General features: G+C 33.5%; 1 protein-coding gene across 1 annotated transcript in view; it reads right to left on the reverse strand.

The window, feature by feature from the left end:
* Window positions 1-20,806, reverse strand: part of SPG11 (SPG11 vesicle trafficking associated, spatacsin) — a 77,271-nt gene that overhangs the window by 38,959 nt on the left and 17,506 nt on the right. Inside the window, exons 8-20 of the mRNA XM_051977228.1 lie at window positions 19,762-19,894; window positions 18,725-18,880; window positions 18,169-18,341; window positions 16,877-17,053; window positions 13,345-13,416; window positions 12,958-13,082; window positions 12,389-12,567; window positions 11,771-11,984; window positions 9,600-9,803; window positions 8,540-8,646; window positions 5,317-5,462; window positions 4,119-4,280; window positions 2,814-2,880 (exon numbers count right to left, since the gene is read on the reverse strand). Of these exons, the coding sequence (XP_051833188.1) occupies window positions 2,814-2,880; window positions 4,119-4,280; window positions 5,317-5,462; window positions 8,540-8,646; window positions 9,600-9,803; window positions 11,771-11,984; window positions 12,389-12,567; window positions 12,958-13,082; window positions 13,345-13,416; window positions 16,877-17,053; window positions 18,169-18,341; window positions 18,725-18,880; window positions 19,762-19,894 (1,915 nt within the window). The remainder of the gene's footprint in view (window positions 1-2,813; window positions 2,881-4,118; window positions 4,281-5,316; window positions 5,463-8,539; window positions 8,647-9,599; window positions 9,804-11,770; window positions 11,985-12,388; window positions 12,568-12,957; window positions 13,083-13,344; window positions 13,417-16,876; window positions 17,054-18,168; window positions 18,342-18,724; window positions 18,881-19,761; window positions 19,895-20,806) is intronic.

A 20,806-nucleotide genomic window follows, 5' to 3' on the forward strand; every position in this document is an offset into this window, starting at 1 on the left:
AAAGGTGTAAATAGTAATTATCTTATATGAATGGGATATAGAAGAACTGACACAGAGTTATTAGAGAAGGAAAGGGAGCTGTTAGTTCTGAAAACCTACTCACATTGGGAATAGGTTAAATAGGGAACAACACACATATATACTCCATGAAGAATATAGCACCCTCCAAAATTTATAAAGAAATAAAAGGGAGAGGGAATAAGATAAGATGTGGAATAGAAGATGTTAGATTAACAGTGAGATAAAGTATGTAGATTAAAGGGAATGGGATAAAGAAGGAGGGAAAGGGTTGTGAAGGAAGATAAGGGAAGCATCCATGTATGGGGGAGGTCAAGTAATAGCAAGGCAAGTTAAAAAGTAGAACTTATAGAACTAGTAGAATTAGCAGTGATAGGAAGTAAGAGATCTACATAAACATAATAACAAGAATCAGGAGTAGAATTTTTTAGAAAAGAAAAAAAGGTAGGACTAGTGATCATTGATCCCAAAGTCAAACTAGATTCAATTAAGAGAGAAATCTACATTATATGTCAGATATATTAATACTGTTTTAGATGTATCTATGTATGTGTAAATGCATATGTATATAGATAAATATATGTGTGCAGATAGGCATACAGGTATGAATGTATGTATATACATTATATATAAATATAAATGTATGTATATACATAAATATGTTTAATTATAGCTTGCTTGGGGGAAGTAAAAGGAATGAAAAGGGAACTAAAGAATAAAGTAAGAAGTGTACAGCAGAAAATAAAAGAAATAAAAAAATAACCTATAAGGAAGCAAAGAAAAAATGGACAGACATGAATATAATGTCTACTATCACTATACATCCTTTTTCTTCTTTCTTTCTTTTCTTTTCTTTTTTTTTTGCTGAGGCAATTGAAGTTAAGTGACTTGCCCAGGGTTACAAAGCTAGGAAGTGTTAAGTGTCTGAGACCAGATTTGAACTCAGGTCTTACTGATTTCAGGCTGATGTACATGCTTTCTTGAAAAGGAAATTTATTGTTACATATTTTAAATCTTCCCTGATGTTCAGCTGGACATGACAACAATGTTTTGTTTTTCCTTTTTTTTTCTGTCATTCTTTCTTTTTCTATTTTGTTTTTTCTTATTTTGTAGTTAGTTTTTTTTTTTAATTTTTAATAGCTTTTTATTTACAAGTTATACGCATGGGTAATTTTACAGCATTGACAATTGTCAAACCTTTTGTTCCAATTTTTCCCCTCCTTTCCCCCACCCCCTCCCCTAGATGGCAGGATGACCAATACATGTTAAATATGTTAAAGTATAAGTTAAATACAATATATGTATACATGTCCAAACCGTTATTTTGCTGTACAAAAAGAATCAGACTCTGAAATAGTGTACAATTAGCCTGTGAAGGAAATAAAACATGCAGGCGGGCAAAAATACAGAGATTGGGAATTCTATGTAATGGTTCTTAGTCATCTCCCAGAGTTCCTTCGCTGGGTGTAGCTGGTTCAGTTCAATACTGCTCCATTGGAACTGATTTGGTACATCTCATTGCTGGAGATGGCCAGTCCATCAGAATTGATCATCATATAGTATTGTTGTTGAAATAAATAATGATCTCCTGGTCCTGCTCATTTCACTCAGCATCAATTCATGTAAGTCTCTCCAGGTCTTTCTGAAATCATCCTGTTGGTCATTTCTTACCGAACAATAATATTCCATAACATTCATATACCACAATTTATTCAGCCATTCTCCAATTGATGGATATCCACTCAGTTTCTAGTTTGTGGTCACTACAAAGAGGGCTGCCACAAACTTTCTTGCACATACAGGTCCCTTTCCTTCCTTTAAGATTTCTTTGGGATATAAGCCCAGTAGTAACATTGCTGGATCAAAGGGTATGCACAGTTTGATAACTTTTTGAGCATAGTTCCAAATTGCTCTCCAGAATGCTTGGACATATTCACAGTTCCACCAACAATGTATCAGTGTCCCTGTTTTCCCATATTCCCTCCAACATTCCACATTATCTTTCCCTGTCATTCTAGCCAAGGGATTTCTATTCTTTATTGGGAGAATTGTACTCTTCTATTTCTCCTTTTCCTCTGTTATCTTTTCCATTTCTCTTGTTGTTATTAAGTTCCATTTTGTTCTTTTTTAAAAAATTTATTTATTTAAAACTAATTACACTCCAAGTCATTATTAATCAGAGAAATGCAAATTAAGACAACTCTGAGATACCACTACACACTTGCCAGATTGTAGAATGATCCATGCATATATCTTGTAAATAAAAAGCTATAAAAAAAAATTTTTTTTAAATCCTTAAATGACAAAAAATAAAAATTTAAATTTAAAAAAAAAAAAAAAAAAACAAAGAGTACAATCTCCAGGAAAAGGGGAAGTTTTTATGCCTAATGGAACTTACACACTCTACTTCCCCTGATCTCCACAAATGAAAGTAACCTTTTTTTCTCAAATTTTCTAGTGTAATCTTGACTAAATTGCTCATTTGTTCCATTACATTCTTCTACCTTATGTCATATGAAGCTATTTATATGTTTTATCTCTTCCATTTCAGTCTCCTGAGAGTATGGCTAAGCTGCTTTTCATATAAAGCATAGGGGCTTGCAGATAGTAGATACTGAATAAATACTTGCTGAACTGAATTTATAAAATGTTTTCTCAACAAGGATGTGTTTTTCTATAAGACTAAATTTTTTTTAAATGGGAAATTAGAATGGGCTTTATAGAAAATCACCTTAGATTAATTATGTAAGAATATGTCTGTGTCTCTAAAGTAAGGGTTGCCTATATCAACTTACCTGCAATGGCAAGAGTATTGGTGGCCTGCCAGCCAAATAGCTTACTGGGATCAAAGGGAGACAAGGACTGAAATAAAGCAAATGGACAAATGAGAGAAAGTTTAAAATAAGCAAATTCTAAAACAATACAAACACAATATTTTATAAAAGAGCTTTAGGGACAAGCTGCTTACCTAATACTAGAGTTTCTAAAAAAAGCTTCTCTTTTGGTAATTTAAGAATTTTTTAGCCACTACAAGTTTTCAATTTCTTACAATAGCATGTAAGATCCTCAAGGGGCAGAAGCTGTTTTATGGTCTCTGAATCTCAGTGCCTTATAAAAACCAGGCACTTAATATTTGTGGAATTAAATTCAAGGGAATGAATTTAAGAACTGAAACACTAAGGCAACAGACATCTAATTCTCAGAGAAAATAATCTAATTATCATGACTTTCTAATGGAATGAAGTTTAAAAAAACAGTATTAAACATATTTTTATTGTGTTATAATCAAATGGTGAAATTCCCCTTCCCCAAACACAGATTTATCACCCTACAGCTCTGCCTGTAGAAGGCAGGCATAATTATAATATAAAACTAAGCTTTACAAACATTGCTGGATTTTGAATCCTTCCTTATGCTGAGTGGTGCACATGATAATGCTTTTTTTTTCTTTTTCTATTCTGAATTTGTTTTAAATAAATCATCACATTAATTTAAAAAAGAAAAGAAATGTTGCTGGGCGGGATAGAAAAGAGAATTAATAACACTAAGAAATATGACCACAATGGGTATGCAAGCTAAGTTGCCAAGATACGTGATAAAGAGGGGAAAGAAAAAAAAAAAAAAAAAAAAAAAGAAAGCTATCTAAGAAACAAGATAAAAATGCAGAGAAATGTGACTGAGGCCAGATGGTACAATAACAAAGTGAAACAATAACTAATTAAGGGCATGCAATCTAGAAAAGGTGTGAGAGTAAAAAGTAGTTTCTGAGGGAAATTTATTTAGGAACACTGAAAAGTTTGACCTATAGAAGGGGAATTTGAAAAAGAAGCCAAGGGAGTAAAGAATGACTTTCTGAGGTTAAAAAAAAAAGAACAGCTTTGATCTGAAACCAAAATGTGGACCTGCTGGGTTAAGGCAGCAAACTAGCAAAAGGGAGAAATAGACATATAGGCTAATGAGAGCCTATATAATAAACCAAGTCAACTGATTTTTAAGCAGGGAGACTTTACACTAGAAACTTATCCAATTTGATGGGAAATATCTTAATTAAACTGGGTTTGCCATTGGTTATCAGAAGACAAGCTATTATAATTACACACCTGAATAAGATGGTAGAGGGTGATGTCATGGGGCAGGATACTAGGGACAGCATTCTGCGGAAAGAGTGCAGCTCTGAGCTTGGGGTAAGGAGTTAAGGCCATCTTTAGAAGCTGGGGATCCACCTTTCTCAAACAGATTTCCCCTTCTTCTTTCTGAACAACCTAAGTATAAAGGAAAACAAATAACTGTATTATCTTCCCTTCTTAAAATCTTCAAATATTTTTTTCTCAGTATTCCTGTGAAACAATATTTATTTAGTAACAAATATTAGAGGACACTAGGAAGATAATACAACATAGTGAAAACATAGGAATGGATCACAGTCAGGAGATCTGGTTCTGACCAAGATCTGCAACTAACAAACTGTGTGGCCACGGGCAAGTCATGTGACATCTTTTTAGGCATTAATTACCTTACCTATAAAACAAAGAGATATTGATTATCTTTAAGTTCTATAATTCTTGACTTTAATTTCTGGCAAGTAGTAAGGTCAAAAATAAAAAAATAAAATAGTGACTAATGCTGCAGAAAGGGAGTCTGGCCCCAGGGACAGAGAGTCAACCTTTGAATCAGAAAGATTTGAGTTCAAGTCTTATCTCTGACAAAAACTATGTGAACCTAAGCAAATCACAACTCGTGGTAGCCTAGACATCTCGCAGACTTTAAAGTACAGACAAGTTATCAATCTGTATCTATGGAGAAACAAACAAAAAAGACAATGTAGCTAAAGAATCAAACAACCCATGTAAAACTTTGTCAAAATCCAAAATTTTTGAAGTGATATGTTTTAAACATGAAAGTTTCCTCTAATTATTCACCTTTTTCACAAAGCAAATGGGGTAAATTCCCTTTAGGTTATTAGCCAGAATTTCCAAAAGCAGCAGTAAATGTGGTTCCTCATAACCCACACATAAACTGTCTAACCATATAAAAAGTACCAGTTAACGGACATGTCACAAGGCTTAAAAACAGATTATTAGGAAACAAAACATAGGGTGAAAAATCATCAAATAACATTTCAATCTAGAGAAAATGAAATCAGAAAATAGAAAATTTTGTGTTGTGTAATCTATAAAGGTACTTAAAAATCTGTGTATTTGAGTTTTTCTATTCTACTGAGAACCAGAGAAGCCAAGATATTTTTATTAGACCTAAGTCTGCTCTCAAAATGAACTGGTGATAATGATAGCTAATTACCTGGCTGAGGCCTCCAGAAGCATATGCTGTTGTGGCAAGGGCTAAGAGGGTATGTCCTTCCAACAGCATACTGCTCACACTGGCTTGGTTACTGGGAATCAGAATCTGAGCATTAGCAAGACTGGCCTGGAAAATTAGTTTGGGATCTAGAAAAAAAGAACATGTTTTTCTCTGTAAGAAATAACTATCCTGGCAACAACAAAAGATTAAGGGGTTGTAGGAAGATTGACACACTAGTGCTGCGTATCATTGGTAGAGCTATAAAACAATAGAATCATTTTAGAAAGCAACTTAGAATTATGCAGTGACTAGAATGTCCATATCCTTTGATTGAGAGAGGCCACTACACTCACCCACACTCTCTCTCTCTCTACATATATATATATATGACACTGACAAAATACAAAGTCTATCCTACATATCCTTTTAGCAGCACTTTCTCTATGGCAAAGAATTAGAAACCAAATAGATACTTATGGCTTAGGGAACAGCTAAACAAATTATGAGATAGAAATATAATGGAATATTACTGTGCTATAAGAAAAAAAATATGAAGGCTATGAAAAGATTTAAATGAACAGATGCTGAGTGAAATAAGTTAAGAAAACAATGTTTATGTCTGTATATATGAACACAATATAAACAGAGCAACCACAAGATAAGTAAAAATGAGTTGCAAAATTACAAATAATAAGTCAGTATGGCATCCACTGGAGATATGAGATATGAGAAAGTACCTCTTTTACAAAGATGAGAGGTTGAGAGATGTGGAATATTTCCTAAGCTTTCAGGCTTTTTTCTACATACTGATTCAATGTTTTACAATTGGAATGTTTTGCAATTTGGGGAATAAATTTAAAAAAAACATTAAGTACCACCACCACTGTTTAAATCAAATCAAAATGTTTTTTTCCTTTACTTTCTCTGTTTCTTTTAACTTTTTTTGGGGGGAGGGGGGGCCGCAACTTATGGGATTAAGTAATTTGCCCAGGGTCACACAGTTATTAAGTGTCTTGAGGCTGGATCTAAACTCTGGGCCCTCCTGACTTGAGGGCCAGTACTCTGTTCACCATGCCATCTATCTTCCTCTCTCTATTTCTTTTAAAAATATTCTTTGCTATATGGATCTCTAGGAGAGGGGAAGGTAAAGCTACATTTTGCTTTATATTTTCACTTAAATCCTAATTTGGGACAGAGTCTATTCTTTGAAAAAAAAATATTATCTTTTGTTTTTAAATTGCTAAGATTTAAAAACAAAAGATGTCAGTAAAATTATTTTCTTAAAAAAGAAGAAACTATCCTAAACTAGGAATTAGGTCAAAATAATTTTTGAAAAGCAAAATGATTTAAAAAAAAAAAAAACAAACCCGAATCCTTCTTCTTAACAAGTTTATATATCAGCACAGAGAACTCCCTATTGAAAAAAATTTATTGCAGATTTCTTTTGGGTAGTTTCCTAGACCATAATCTTTACTGAATGTTTGGAATGACACCAGACAAATATGTACTTTATCATCAGTACAATTGCAAAGCCTTAGGTTATTGAGGTTAAAAATACTATGGATCTTTCCTACTACCACCTGATCATGAATCCCATTAAATGCTGACTAGATGGTCCTTTAATGTGTTGAAACAAAGGGAAGAAATGGTTCCTCTTTAAAAAAAAAAAATAGCCTTTTATTTTCAAAATATATGAAAAGATAATTTTCAACATTCACCCTTGCAAAACCTTGTGTTCCAAATTTTTCTCCATTCCTCCCTCCTATCCCCTTCCTTAGACAACAAGTAATCCAACATAGATTAAACATGTGTAATTCTTTTGTACATATTTCTACATTTATCATGTTGCATAAGAAAAATCAAATAAAAAAGGGAAAAAAATGAGAAAGAAAACAAAAAGCAAGCAAACAATAAAAAAGGTACACACTCAGACTTCATAGACCTTTATGGATGCAGATGGCTCTCTCCATCACAAGTCTATTGGAATTGACCTGAATGATCCCATTGCTGAAAAGAACATGTCCATCAGAATTGATTGTCACAAAATCTTGCTGCTGTGTACAACATTCTCTTGGTTCTACACACTTAGCATCAATTCACTAAGTCTCTCCCGACCTTTCTGAAATCATCCTGCTGATCTTTCCTTATAGAACAAAAATATTTCATAACATTCATATACCACAACTTATTCAGCTATTCTCTATTTGATGGGCATCCACTCAATTTACTATTCTTTGCGACTGCAAAAAGAGCTATTATAAACATTTTTGCATATGTGGGTCCTTTTCCCTCCTTTGTTATTTCCTTGGGATGCAGACCCAGTAATGGATCAAAGGGTATGCACAGTCTGAAAGCTCTTTGGGCAGAGTTCCAAATTGCTCTCCAGAATGGTTGAACTGACAGTTCCACCAACAACGTATTAGAGTTCTAGTTTTCCCACATCCCTGCCCACATTTATCATTATCTTTCCCTGTGATCTTTGTGGCTCCTCTTTTCTGATATAGACACTCTACACTCAAGAATTATTTTTGCTTTTTTGATTTTACAATTAAAAAAAAAAGCGGAAGAGGAAGAAGAATACAAAGAAAACAGGTTACTTTAGAGACAGAAGACATACCCACCATTCTTTTCAAGTTGCCTGACTTCTTTCTGACAAGGAGTAGATTAACACTTTTTTGCCTTCTAAATACACAACCTGCATTCTAAATAAGGATAAAATCTGAAAGCTGGTCAATTTCTCTCTAGTCAAATGAACTAAATAATAAAGGAAATCACTGCAGAGTTTGTATGAGAGGATTACAAATGTGAAATATTACATATACTGTCAGACAAAGTCAATTTTACTTTTGTAAAACATATTTTTTCCTTTAAATAAATCTATTAATATCTTTTGTTTCCAAACACCTTAATTTCTATTTGTCTCTCTCCTCTACAATACTCAGGGAGAAATGAAGAAATGAAAAAAGAGAGAGAAAAAAAAGAGAGACAGAGAGAAAGAGAAGAGAGAAAAGAAAGGAAAATGATCTCTTTAAAAATTTTTGTTACAAGGGATGGTTCCTTGGGAAGAGAGGAAGATAGGGACACACACACCCACATATATATGTGGAAATGAAGGTGATGAAAAAACAAAAGGTATTAAAAAATATGATAAATATTTTTAAAGTAAAGGAACATCAACAGAGAAATTAGTTCTTCAAAGTTTTCCTAATTAATAGACTCCTACCTGTCAGATTACCAGTAACTTGTCGACACCGAACCAAAAATTCAAACCAAGGATAAGTTTCATGCAATTCTTTATTCTCCAAAAAGAGACAATTCAAAGGATTAAGTCTAAAATTTAAGATAAAAGTTGCAATGATTAACATGATGAACATATATGATATATTACAGATACATATGCTCAAATGATAGGTTAGGAAAGGATCAAGAATAGTAGGAAATTCCAAATATTATACCAAGCTGTACAGTCAACCCAAATCAAAAGGAAATTTTACCACTGAAAAAAATGATGCTTTCCACTTTAAAAATATCTTAGGTTTCAACAATTTTAAAATAAAAAAAGGAAAACTAAGAAATTCAAAATTTGATTGACAGAATTAATAAGATATGATTTAAACATCCTTTCTCAATTTTTAAAGAAGTTCAGACTGAAGAGTCTAAGTCCAGGACTAACCCCTGAAAAAAAAAATCACATTTCCATTCTCTAACTAGCAGAATTGAGAAAAGTTCTTCTATATCTAAGTAAGCCTTACTGCTATGTGCCACAAATATATCTGACTACCAGAACCACATGACCCAAAGAGTTAAAATAATTAAATCAGTAGGTTTAACTTATTGCCTCAATATCAATTATTATCATTGTTACATGGCTCTATGCAAATAAAACAATTATACAGGTAAGAATTTATAAAAGTAATTAATATAATACAATTAAACCTATTTAACATTTATTTACTTAAAGGAGCAGAAAGTATTAGAATTCAGCTGAGCTTTTATAATTTTTCTTCTCCTTAAAAAAATTAATTTTTTATACACTTTCTTTAATTTTTAGTTTGAATTTTAAGGGGTTAATAGAAATATTTCTTACAAAATCAGTGCTAGCAAAAACTATTTATTAAGCTTATTTGATCATGGCACTATGTTAAATGTGGTACAAATAAATAGAAAACTACTTTCAGAATATCAACATCATCTAAATGAATGTCAACATTTCCAAAAAGTTATGTTTATGTTGAAGGAAGCATTAAGAAATCATGCAGAACAGATTAAATACTAATACTTACTTGTAATAATCAAGGTAGACATAGAGCAGATGCTGCAGATTATGCTCTAAACAGTATAGAAGAAAGCGAGCATGGAAATCTAAACCATCACAGGATGTATAATTTTGAACAGGAAGTGGGTCCTGCATCACACCCCCAATTCGACTCAGTCTTAAGAGCAAGAGTTCAAAGTCTTCTAGTTCAGATTTTAGGAAAATTCCATTTCTACAAAGTGAAAGAGGATCAATTTGATGACAAATTAAAAGAGTTCAGTGTAGATCATATTATACTGAACAAATTTAAAGCATTTAAAAACGGGTATTAAGAAACAAAGTAAGCCAAGGAGCTATCATCAGAAAGATTAGCAAAAAGGACCCAAGGCATCCAGGTGGTACAGGCCCTGTAGTCAGGAGGATCTTAGTTCAAATATAGATTCAGACACTTGCCACTTAACCCTGGGCAAGTCACTTAACCCTGATTGCTCCACAAAAACAACAAAGAAAAAGATGGACTGGTCACATGGTAAGAGGGAGGAATCACTGATAGAGAAAACCCAGATGACTCACTAATATTTTTACTAATGTTAAGAGATCCAGAGGAAGGCTCTCAGAACACAGGGTACACCTGATTAGAAGAATTACAAGAAGAAATGCATCCACCTTCAATTCAGATGATCCTTCAACACTTAGTAAAGAGGGATGGAAGGTAGGTAGGGCAAGGAAGAAAGAATCAGATGACAAGTACATCCCAGGGTTCTACCTTGAGCTCAGACACTAATCTGCTGTGCAGCATTAAGTGAACCACAGCATCTCTAGATCTGTTTCCCTTTCCTTAAATGAACTGATGCAAATCAAAGGATGGACTTCAGCACCTCCCCTATACCTACTGCAAAATATAAGGATAAAGTACAATACCATTTTACAATATATATGTCTATGTAAAAGTTCTTTGAAAAAGTTAAATAAATTCCCTTAGAACCAGAGGACTGAAGATTAAGAACTGGAAGCACTTGAGAAGCCATCTAGTCCAAAGCTTCTTAAACTATGGGTCACAATGGGTTATTGTAAGTGAATATGGAGATTACAAAATTATGATTTAAATTAGTAAATATTTGGTTTGTATACCTATTTTATATACCTATAAAGCCAGGATAACATAAAAATTTCTTGGGCAAAAAGGGGAAAAAGTTTAAGAAGCCCTGATCTAGTCCAACCCCTTCAATTTATAGAAGATGAGACCAAGGCCCAGAGAGTGTATAAAGTGACTGAGTCACAACTATACTGACAATCACTGGCAGCCCAGATTCAAACCTGATGTTCAAACTCCAAATCTTATACTCTTTCCATGTGTCATGCAATTTATCTGCTTTATAATAAAAAATAAATCTTACTAATTCAAAAATGGATTGACTTGATTAACTTGTTTTTTCAGAAGCTCTTCTGGATTTCAAAGAGTCAAGTCTGCTCCTGTAAATCAGATGAGTTGGACTTAAGAGTTGAACACCACAAAGTGGGCACCCTAGATCACTTTGGGAAAACTACAGTCCTTCTAAGAACCTTGAGTTTCTTCCTCAATCAAAGGTCTATTTTTTTTTTTAAACAAAATATTTGTTTAATATTTTAAACTCCCAGTGATGACACAGGATACTCAAAAGTACCAAGGAAGCACATGATAACTACACTGTTTAACTTTATCAAATTATCTTATTTCTATTATTTCATACCAACTCTCTTTTTGGCTCATTTTAGTCACACATGTATAGCAATAAAGTAGAAAAGAATAAGAGAAATTTATGAGTTCACAATAGAGGGGAAGAAAATAGGAATCTTGACCTCAACTTAACTACATAGTCCAGGAAAAATCTCTACAAAATCTTATAGAATCTTCTCAAAATGAAACAAAAAACAAAAACTACATCCAAACTTTGAAAGGCAATCAATTGCAAGATTATTATAACCATCATAGTCTCATAAAATTTTATATACATATATATATTTTACTACAAGTAAAATCTCAGCTTTATGGCAAGGTATAATGATTTAACGTATTTTGTCCCATACAGATAACAGGATATACAGCAAGCACTAATTCTAGCTAACACTATTCAGAAGAAAAAAAAAATGTGCATTTATTTTTGACACCCTCAAATTTAGTTCTTTCTCTTAAACAGATTCCTTTACTAATAACAATACCTGGCCAGTTTATCTAAGATTTCATTTCTCAGATAGTCATTGCAGCATGTATGCTGATCAATAATATCTACTGTCAGATGGGGCCATTTAGCCTGTTGAAGTGAAATACAACCATCTTGAATCTTCAATTCTTCCATCCATGAGAAAATGCTTAGCCAGTCATGGCGAGCTGTGATATGCATCCAGAGAACTTGAGGAGAACAAGATTTGAGTTCTACATAAAAAAGACATCAAATGTATTATACTTAAATTAGCAATGAATGATTTTTGTGACTAAACTTTATCATTCAGTGATTATTTATCTGGTTCAAATATTATTCATCAAGCTATTTCCTGTTCTTCCTTTTATATAAACTCCGCTTACCTTTTGCTGCCAGAACTGCCTTAAAAAAGAATCCTGACATGGGATGCCTCTTTAAGCTATTCTTATTATCCTTATAATACCCTTTAGTGGTTCCCCAGCTGCTAGGATTTTCCTCAAAAAAACTACCTTAAATTTATTTTGGATATCTATATATCTATATCTATATCTATCTATCTGTATGAACTATCCTTTCTATAAACAATAGCTTATCCAGAACACTTTATTTCCCATATTTCAAACCATGTGACATTTACCTTCTGTAGATCTCTTGGGAAGAAGAATGGTTTCTCGGGTCGGAGATTCCCACCACTGAGCCCAACTTAGTATAATTCCATGATCCTGCTTATAAATTTCATCTTTTTCACTGAATTTTAAGAAATCTAAAACAGATCTGTGTTTAGAAAAATCATCTTCCTTTCTCCAGCTCCTGAAACTAATAGTAATTTTAAGTTTATGAAAAGGAAATTTGTTCTCTTTGGCTTAAGAACATTTATAAAAAAAAACATCCAAAACAATATTCAATTTGGCAATATTTTAACAATATTTGCTTGAAGCACCTTACATAAAGTAGTATTCAAAAAATATTTGTTGACTAAATGAGTGAATGACTATAAAAACATCAAGATGAAGGAAAGTTCTAGAACTTTTTTAGTGAGGCATGCTCCTTTGGGGGTATATTTTATATTCATGGGGAACAAAAACTTATAATCATTGACTACAGAAAATCCTGGATGTTGACAACTAGGTATCAAATACAATAAACAAAACTTAATTTCCTAAAAAATATTAATATTAACAGTGTGAGAATAGTGGAAAAAATTACCTGCAAGGCTGGGTCTTTATATTTTCTTTGAGAGGTTCTGAATACAATTTTTCAACCTGATATACATATTCTATAGTTTTCTTCTCTTCTTCAGAAAAATAATTTTCTTCTTTCAAAATGCCAACCTTGAATCAAATATTTACAAATGAAATAACTGATGCTACAAAATCAAAATCATTTTATATCTTGACACAAAATTCAGAAATGCCAAATAAGTTATGCACATTGAATACGTAAGCTAAAATTCAAATTTTGTGTGTGTATGTGTGCATGCCTGAATGCTATAAACATATAAGTAGTAACATGAATGGAAGGGAACACATTTTACATTAAAGTACCATTCAGTGTAAGACTTAATAACTACAGATTTTCAAAATCTTCACTTACCAAAAAGTCCCGTGTGTTTTTCTCAGTTGTGTAGAAACATATTTTGTGTAACTCGTCTTTTACATTGAAGCCCTGCAAAATATATACACAACACAAAATGCCTCTTACAATCAAGACTGAGAACTCCCGAACTTCTGTTGGCTAGATATAGGAATATTCTATTATAGCCAAGTATCATGACAGAAATCAAAAAAGATCTCAAAATTTAGTGCCTTCTAGGAATTCATCCTCTTATATATTATGCATATAAACACTTACAATTCAAAGGAAGAGTGAAGTCAGAAGGACCCAAGTTCAAATCAGGGCTCAGACTTAATGCTTCCTAGCTGTGTGACCCTGGGGCAAATCACTTGACCCTGATTGCCTCAGGAAAAAAAAAAAAATTCAAAGGAAGAGGATGTGTTTCTATTATGCTAAAGTAGAGTAGAGCTAACTAAATGATTTATTCAGGATGAAAGGCACATTCTAGGCCTGGTCCTCTTACAGCTCCAAAAAGTCACCATACTATAAAGCAGGGATCCTCAAACTTTTTAAATAGGGGGCCAGTTCACTGTCCCTCAGACTGTTGGAGAGCCGGATTATAGTAAAAACAAAACCTTTGTTTTGTGGGCCTTTAAATAAAGAAACTTCATAGCCCTGGGTGAAGGGGATACCACATCTGGCCCATGGGCCACAGTTTGAGGACTCCTGCTAAAGACTACAACAAAAGGATCCAGTGGGTATTATTCCCAGCTCAAATCCTATTTAGCTACAAATCCATTACTCCATAGTTTCCAAAGTGCTTTCTCTTCAGACCATTTGCTGAACATCTTCACCTCATCAGTACTTCAAAAGAAATATATATATATAAAGAATTCATATTTCCCCTAAAATATTCCCTTCTTTCCCTAACCAATACACCTAGGTTCCTAATCTAGGAGTCAATCTCAATCTTTCATCCCACATCTAATTACTAGCCAAATCTTAACAGTTCACTTGAACTTGCATGCAATTCCCTTTTCTCTATTCATACCACAATTACCTTAATAATTGCGCAATTCTTGCACAATTGCAAGGTCTTTTCAAGTCTTACTTGAACTATTTTAACAGTCTTAATTGAGCTCTCTTCTTCCATTTTCTTCCTCTCCCCAATCTACTTATGCATATGACAAAATACAATATCTAAGTTATAAGTTAAGCCATGTCTCTCCCCTTCTCAAAAATTACCTCTAGGAAAAAAATGGAGTCTCATCTCTCTACAATATAACTCCTACTACTTTTCTAGACTTGTTTTATAACATTCTGCTTCACATGCTTTAGGAGTGGAAAACACTCCATCTTCTATCTCCATGCCTACCTAAGATCAACTCCCTCCTTAGTTTCTCCTTTTAAAATCACTGGCTTCCTATGAATTTTATCTCAGGTCCTAATTCCTCTTCAAAATTTACTGCTCCTTCAATTTGTGCTTTTATGATAAAAGTATCACAATGGTGTCAAAGGAGGCAGGGAGGACTAAGAATCACACTGATTTTTAGATCACCTATAAATATTAATTGTTGATATTTTAAATATGAGGTCTTCTAAAGAAACTAAAGTATAGTAATCTTGACATTCTTACTATGAGTGTGGTCAAAAGACAAAAGATGTTGTAGCTAAATGGAATAAAAATTTACAGATTATTCTTGAAGAAGCAAATGAAGAAGTTGGCAGAGTTGCTTTTTATTACACAGCTGAAGTAACAAATTGACCAAATATCTTATAAAACAATGTTTTCTGTGCTCAAAATATTTGCAGAAAGTCAAAACAAAAGCTTCCTGAAAGAATGACAGATTCAATGTAGATCACAACACAGTATTTATTGGGAGAAGTGGGGAAGGAGAGAGAGAAATTTGGAACACAAGGTTTTGCAAAGGTGAATGTTGAAAACTCTTTGCATGTATTTGAAAAAACAACTACTATTTTAAAAATTGCAGTTTGTGTTTCAACAATATCTAATGCAGATGAAAAAGTAGAGATTCTATTCATAGACTAGAATTCATAGACCCTTCAAATTTTATTATCATATACTTTGATAACTGGTGACTTCAATGTAAAACTAGGTAAATAGGAAAAGAGAGAAAAACATTTTTGGGGGAGGGAGAGAAACAGACAACAGAGACAGAGAGACAAGGAGGAAGAGAGAGAGAGACAGAGACAGAGAGACAAAGACAGAGACAGATAAGGAAGGAAAAAGAGAGACTGATTAAAAATTTGTAAACTATGGAGATTCTTTAAATAATCATAGGAATCAAAGCACTAGGATTAAAAGCATAAGTGTGATAGGATCAATAAATACAGGCAAGCAATAGTCAATTGTTAAATGAACTTTTCTCAATTTAAAATTAAATTTATTTTCAATTCCAAATTGTTTCTCCTCCTCTTCCCTCTCCCTTCCCCACTGAGAAGGCAATGGATGCTAAATTTTCATTGTGTTTACACCTCAGAAACTGAGGCAAGCTCTACAAATTGGGGTTTTGTATTTAATGTTTAGATTTAAGAAACTGAGGGGAAAAAATGTTAATAATGCAGATTAAGCATAAAAGTGTGTCAAGGATCCTGGATTTTTTTCCTGAAAAGTCAGTTGTTACTTATTTGCCAGTACACATATGCCTCAGAAGCTACTTAATCCTGCCCCTTTATTTTATAAATGAAGAAACTAATGGTTTGCCTAAACTCATAAGCAATTAGCATTAGAATAAGGACTAAAATCCTAACCTCCTCACTCCCAAAAAAATGGGCAAAAGATGATAACCCCTTGTATTATGCAGGTTTATTCAGGAAAATTCATTTTACAAAAATTGTTTTCTTCTTAAGAGCAGTCCTGAGAATACTTTGTATAAATGACTTTGACTTATGACTTCCAAATAAATTTGCTATAAAAGTAGAAAAACTTAAAAGAATCATAGAAATCATAGAAGTAGGAAGAACCTCAAAAATTATTTATTCCACACCATATTTGATAAAGTATTTCTTCTTTGTATTACAGTAAGTAGCCTCCACTTTAAGACTCTCAAATAACATGGCACCTCCTTTCTTCAAACACAGACTATTCCACATCTGTATTCTTCTATTAAGAAGCTTTTCTTTACATCAATCAGAAATCTGTCCTCCATAGCTTCTACTCCTTGCTCACATTTCTGGCTTCTTGGGTCAGAATATGTGTAATAGCTCTTCTACACAGCAGCCATGACTTGACAAAGTCATCCCTTTGAAATGCTCTCTTCTCCAGATTAAATATGCCCAGTTACTTTATTTGAATCTCACCAGGCATTTTTTCCCCCAGCTCTTTCATGATCTTAGTTATCCTCTTGTAGAACTTTTCTTGTTTGTCAATGTCCTTCCTATAGTATGACACATGGAGTACAAGGACAATGTTCGAGATGTGGCCTGACCAGGAAAGAGTCCAATGGGTAAGACTTAACATCTCCCTATATATCCGAAGAAACGGGTGTAACTAAACTCAGTGCTCCTCCTAGATTCAGTGACTTTAGAATCAGACTGGTGTAACACTCACCATATTCTTTAAGAGTTCAGAAGCTTCTTTGATATTGCTCTTTAGCAGCCTGTCAAAGACGAGATGTAATCCTATTTGAATCAGTTCGTCAAGGTTTTGAGCAGCATGATTAGTGATCCTGAAAAAGGTCTGAGCCTCTGGTATTTTGTTGTTTAAAATGGCATTGGCAATCACTTGCTAAAAAAAAAAAAAAAAAAAAGAATATGTTTAAGTTTTTTGGGCTTGTTTGTTTTTTTATTGCTACTTTTGACCAGACTTGTTCACCGTGTCTACTCATAAATCCAAATGTTTTGGTGTGGATCTAGGAAAGCAGAAAGATATGTATCTGTCATTTCTCCGTTCAGTCTATTCTTCAGAACATCACTCCTGCTGTCAGAGCTGTGCTTAAATGCAACCAGTTTTACTCTTTTAGATATCCAGCTCATTAGCTCAGCTATGCTGACATTAATCTTCATAGTGCTCCAGGGTAGTAGATATAGGTAGAGAACATTAAAGGAAACTTGCTCCATATCACTAGGACTTCTACTCTTTTCAAGTTACCCTCATCTCCTAATTGACAACAATGTATCTCACTGCCCTAACTACATTCAGAAAACAAAGATAGGGGATATAAGGGAAGGAAAGAAGTGAAATAATCACCTGAAGTAGGGATCAAATAGTTGCCTTAAAATCCAGTCAATGGCAACAATTCCAAATAAATAAAGAGAACTATGGATCACTAGGTATGTTGGGATAAGTAGAGCCTAGCTGACATGGAAGTAGATTATATGTCAATTCAAAAGAGGGCATTGAAAAGCTGATAAACTATAGCTAATGTGAAGTATTAACAGGATAAATAGGAAATAATTAAGGCACTGAGCAGAGAAGGCTTTCTGTAGAAGGTGAGATCTTACTTGAGTTTAAAGGAAACCAGGGAGGTCAGCAGTTGAAGCAGAAAAGGGAGAGCTTTCTAGACAAAGGGGTGGGGAACAACCAAGGAGATGGAGGGGTCTTATTCCTGGAACAGCCAGGAGTCCTGGTCACTGGACCCAGTCTGCAATGGGGACTGAAAAGGGGGAAAGAATGGGGAGTGGGAAATGTGGGTTATTCTGAAATACTTTGAATGCCAACAGAACATCTAAATTTTTAGTCTTGGTTCAGGAATAGCCAGTACAATGATACAGGGGATGTACTAGCCAACTCTCAATATAATGGGTATGCAGATTCATAACTCCTACTTTTCCTTTATTTTCCCAACTATTGTAAACTATGGGGGGGGGCGGGAAATGAAGGCCAAGCATATATATATTTACCTCAGGGGTGAGCTTCCTCCACATTTCATTCTCATTTATTCTGGGGATATCTTCATCAATATATACATCTATAGAATCAGCTGGTTTCCGAGGAAATTTTATCATGAAGGTTCGAAGTTCAATAATGTAATTGGTCAATATATCCACACCATTCTGCAGGTGTTCATCTAACTCTACAAAAATCATGAATAAACTAATTTAATAAAAGAAAAGGTATATCAGTGGACATGATTTGACTTAATAGTTATGTAAAATCTTAGAGACAGAAATATCAAAATTTCTTTTTATCATCTCTTTTCAGTTCTGCACTTTGATAACTTTATTATCTCTTTAGGTAAAAGTTGGTTCTATGTCCTGGGGCTGTGAATCTCAATACCGGATCTTTTTTATTCACTCAAATAGCCTTCCTTTGGTATATGAACTTTAGCTCAACTCTAATCCAAGGACTTCTTTTGGCCTATGTGCTTTCTCACTGCCATGCCCACAAGATTTCTGAAGTCAGAGTCCCTTGACTTAACAGAATTGATGCAAAGGGGACAATATTAGTAACATTTACCTTCAGTGTGGGCAAAGATTTCCCTGATTTGTTTGTTGAGGAAAGACAACGTGAGCTTCAGCAGTTGTTCTGAAAAGTGTTTGCTTTGGGTTTCAGAATCATTCTCTCGTATAGCTGAACAAAGCAAATCCAAAGCTGGGATCAATTCTTTCACACCTAAAAAGAACCCAGATAAATAGTTTTAGATGAAGGATGTAGATCAGGGCATACAAAGTAATTTAATATTCATTTTTATGCTTATGTACTCTAGGAACTATTATTGGGCATAAAAAATATGCTATAATAAATAATCAGAGGAGAGGAAGACGGGGAAGATAGGAGACAGACAACTTCAAGTTGGGGCCTAAATGTTCCCAAAGATATGCACACTCACTTCTTTACCTTTACCACCATCACCACCACCCTAGAGAATTAGGGACCTGATGCTTCTTAACCCAAAGAAGGAGTTAAGTATGTTTATCAACAAGCTAACAAGATTATTTAAACTAGAATATTACTATTGTCATCATAGATTTGTGTGCACTTTTATTCAAAGAGTTCTTAAAGACCTTCTCCACTGCTTATTGTGGTTTTTTCTACTAGTAATTCTTACAAAACAGATATGTAAAATTCTCTCCACTTGTCAGAAGAGAAAGCCAAAGCCTTAGGAAAAGGAGTCTAAGCCATATAACAAGCAAGCAGGCAATCCAGGCTCAAAATTCATATGAGTTTCAAATCACAGCATAGTAGTTATATTCCTTTAATAGGATCAACACATAGTTCAGGAATTTTCAAGGCATCCTTTTATCTGACTTTGTTCTCTTATCCACTTTGAAAGATTATATATCTTAACCATATAGCCAACTTGGCTATGGAATACAGTTTGGAATACATAGCCAACAAACAAAAAAAACCCTTAAAATATTGCTACAAATCCTTCACACAATAACCCAAAATGCTGAATGAATAACCCAGGATACTAGAACCAAGCACTTTGAAATTATGAAAAAGAATAAATGGTAAATGGCAAAGGTTAAAATCAGGATGATTTTACTCACTTTTCAAATATAAGTGAGACGGAAGCCTGGAAGATTGGTCAGGTTCAGAAGAAATGGAAGAGGGATTGAAAAGATTCTCCTTGCTCTTCAAAAAAAAGTCTACTGTATCCAGCTGACGGTTCTCTAACCCAGCCTGAACAAAAAAAATAATAATTTTTACAGACCTAATAATGATCAAAGGAAGGAATCATTAAGTCAAGACAAGGGATAGTTTTCATTTAATTTTTTTTCTCAAGAGAATTTTTTTTCAAGTAGAGGTAAAGATATTTTCAATATTCATATTTATATGATTTTATATTCCAAATTTTTTCTCCTTCCCTCTCTTACCAAGACAGCAAGCAATTTAATATAGATTATACATGTTTAATCCTTTTAAATATATTTCCTTATTTGTCATGTTGTACAAGAAGAATCAGACAAAAAGGGGGGAAAAAAAACACAAGAAAGAAAAAATAAACCAAAAAAAAGATGAAAATATTATGCTTTGCATGACAGATGTGGAAATGTTTAGAAGAATTGCATATGTTTAACCTATACTGGATTACTTGCTGTCTGAGGGAAGAGAAGGTGAGGAAGGAAGAAGAAAAATTTGAAACACAAAGTTATACAAGAGTGAATGTTGAAAACTATCTTTGCACATATTTGGAAAAATAAAAATCTATTATTTAAAAAAAAAGAAAAATAAAGATTTTGTAACTGAAAAAAAAATACTATGTTTTGATTCAGTGTTCATAGTTCTCTCTCTGGATGTGAATGATATTATGCATCCCAAATCTATTGGAATTGTCTTTGTTGAAAAGTTATCACTTTAAAAACTTCTGACACCTCTGAAAAGCCCTCTGTAAGCCATAAACATCAAGCTCGAGTTTCTATATCTGAAAAAAATGTGGAGCTAGTAGAGCTAGAGAGACTAGATTACTTTTAGGTTCTCTTTTTGCACTAAAATTCAGTGCACCTAAATACATGTAAAGCAACTTAGAGAGATTCTGAAAAATTAGTTGTGATAGAATTGTTAAAGCTCACTTTTAAAAGTCTACAAACACAA

Source organism: Antechinus flavipes, chromosome 2 (assembly GCF_016432865.1).
Source record: "Antechinus flavipes isolate AdamAnt ecotype Samford, QLD, Australia chromosome 2, AdamAnt_v2, whole genome shotgun sequence".
Lineage (NCBI taxonomy): Eukaryota > Metazoa > Chordata > Mammalia > Dasyuromorphia > Dasyuridae > Antechinus > Antechinus flavipes.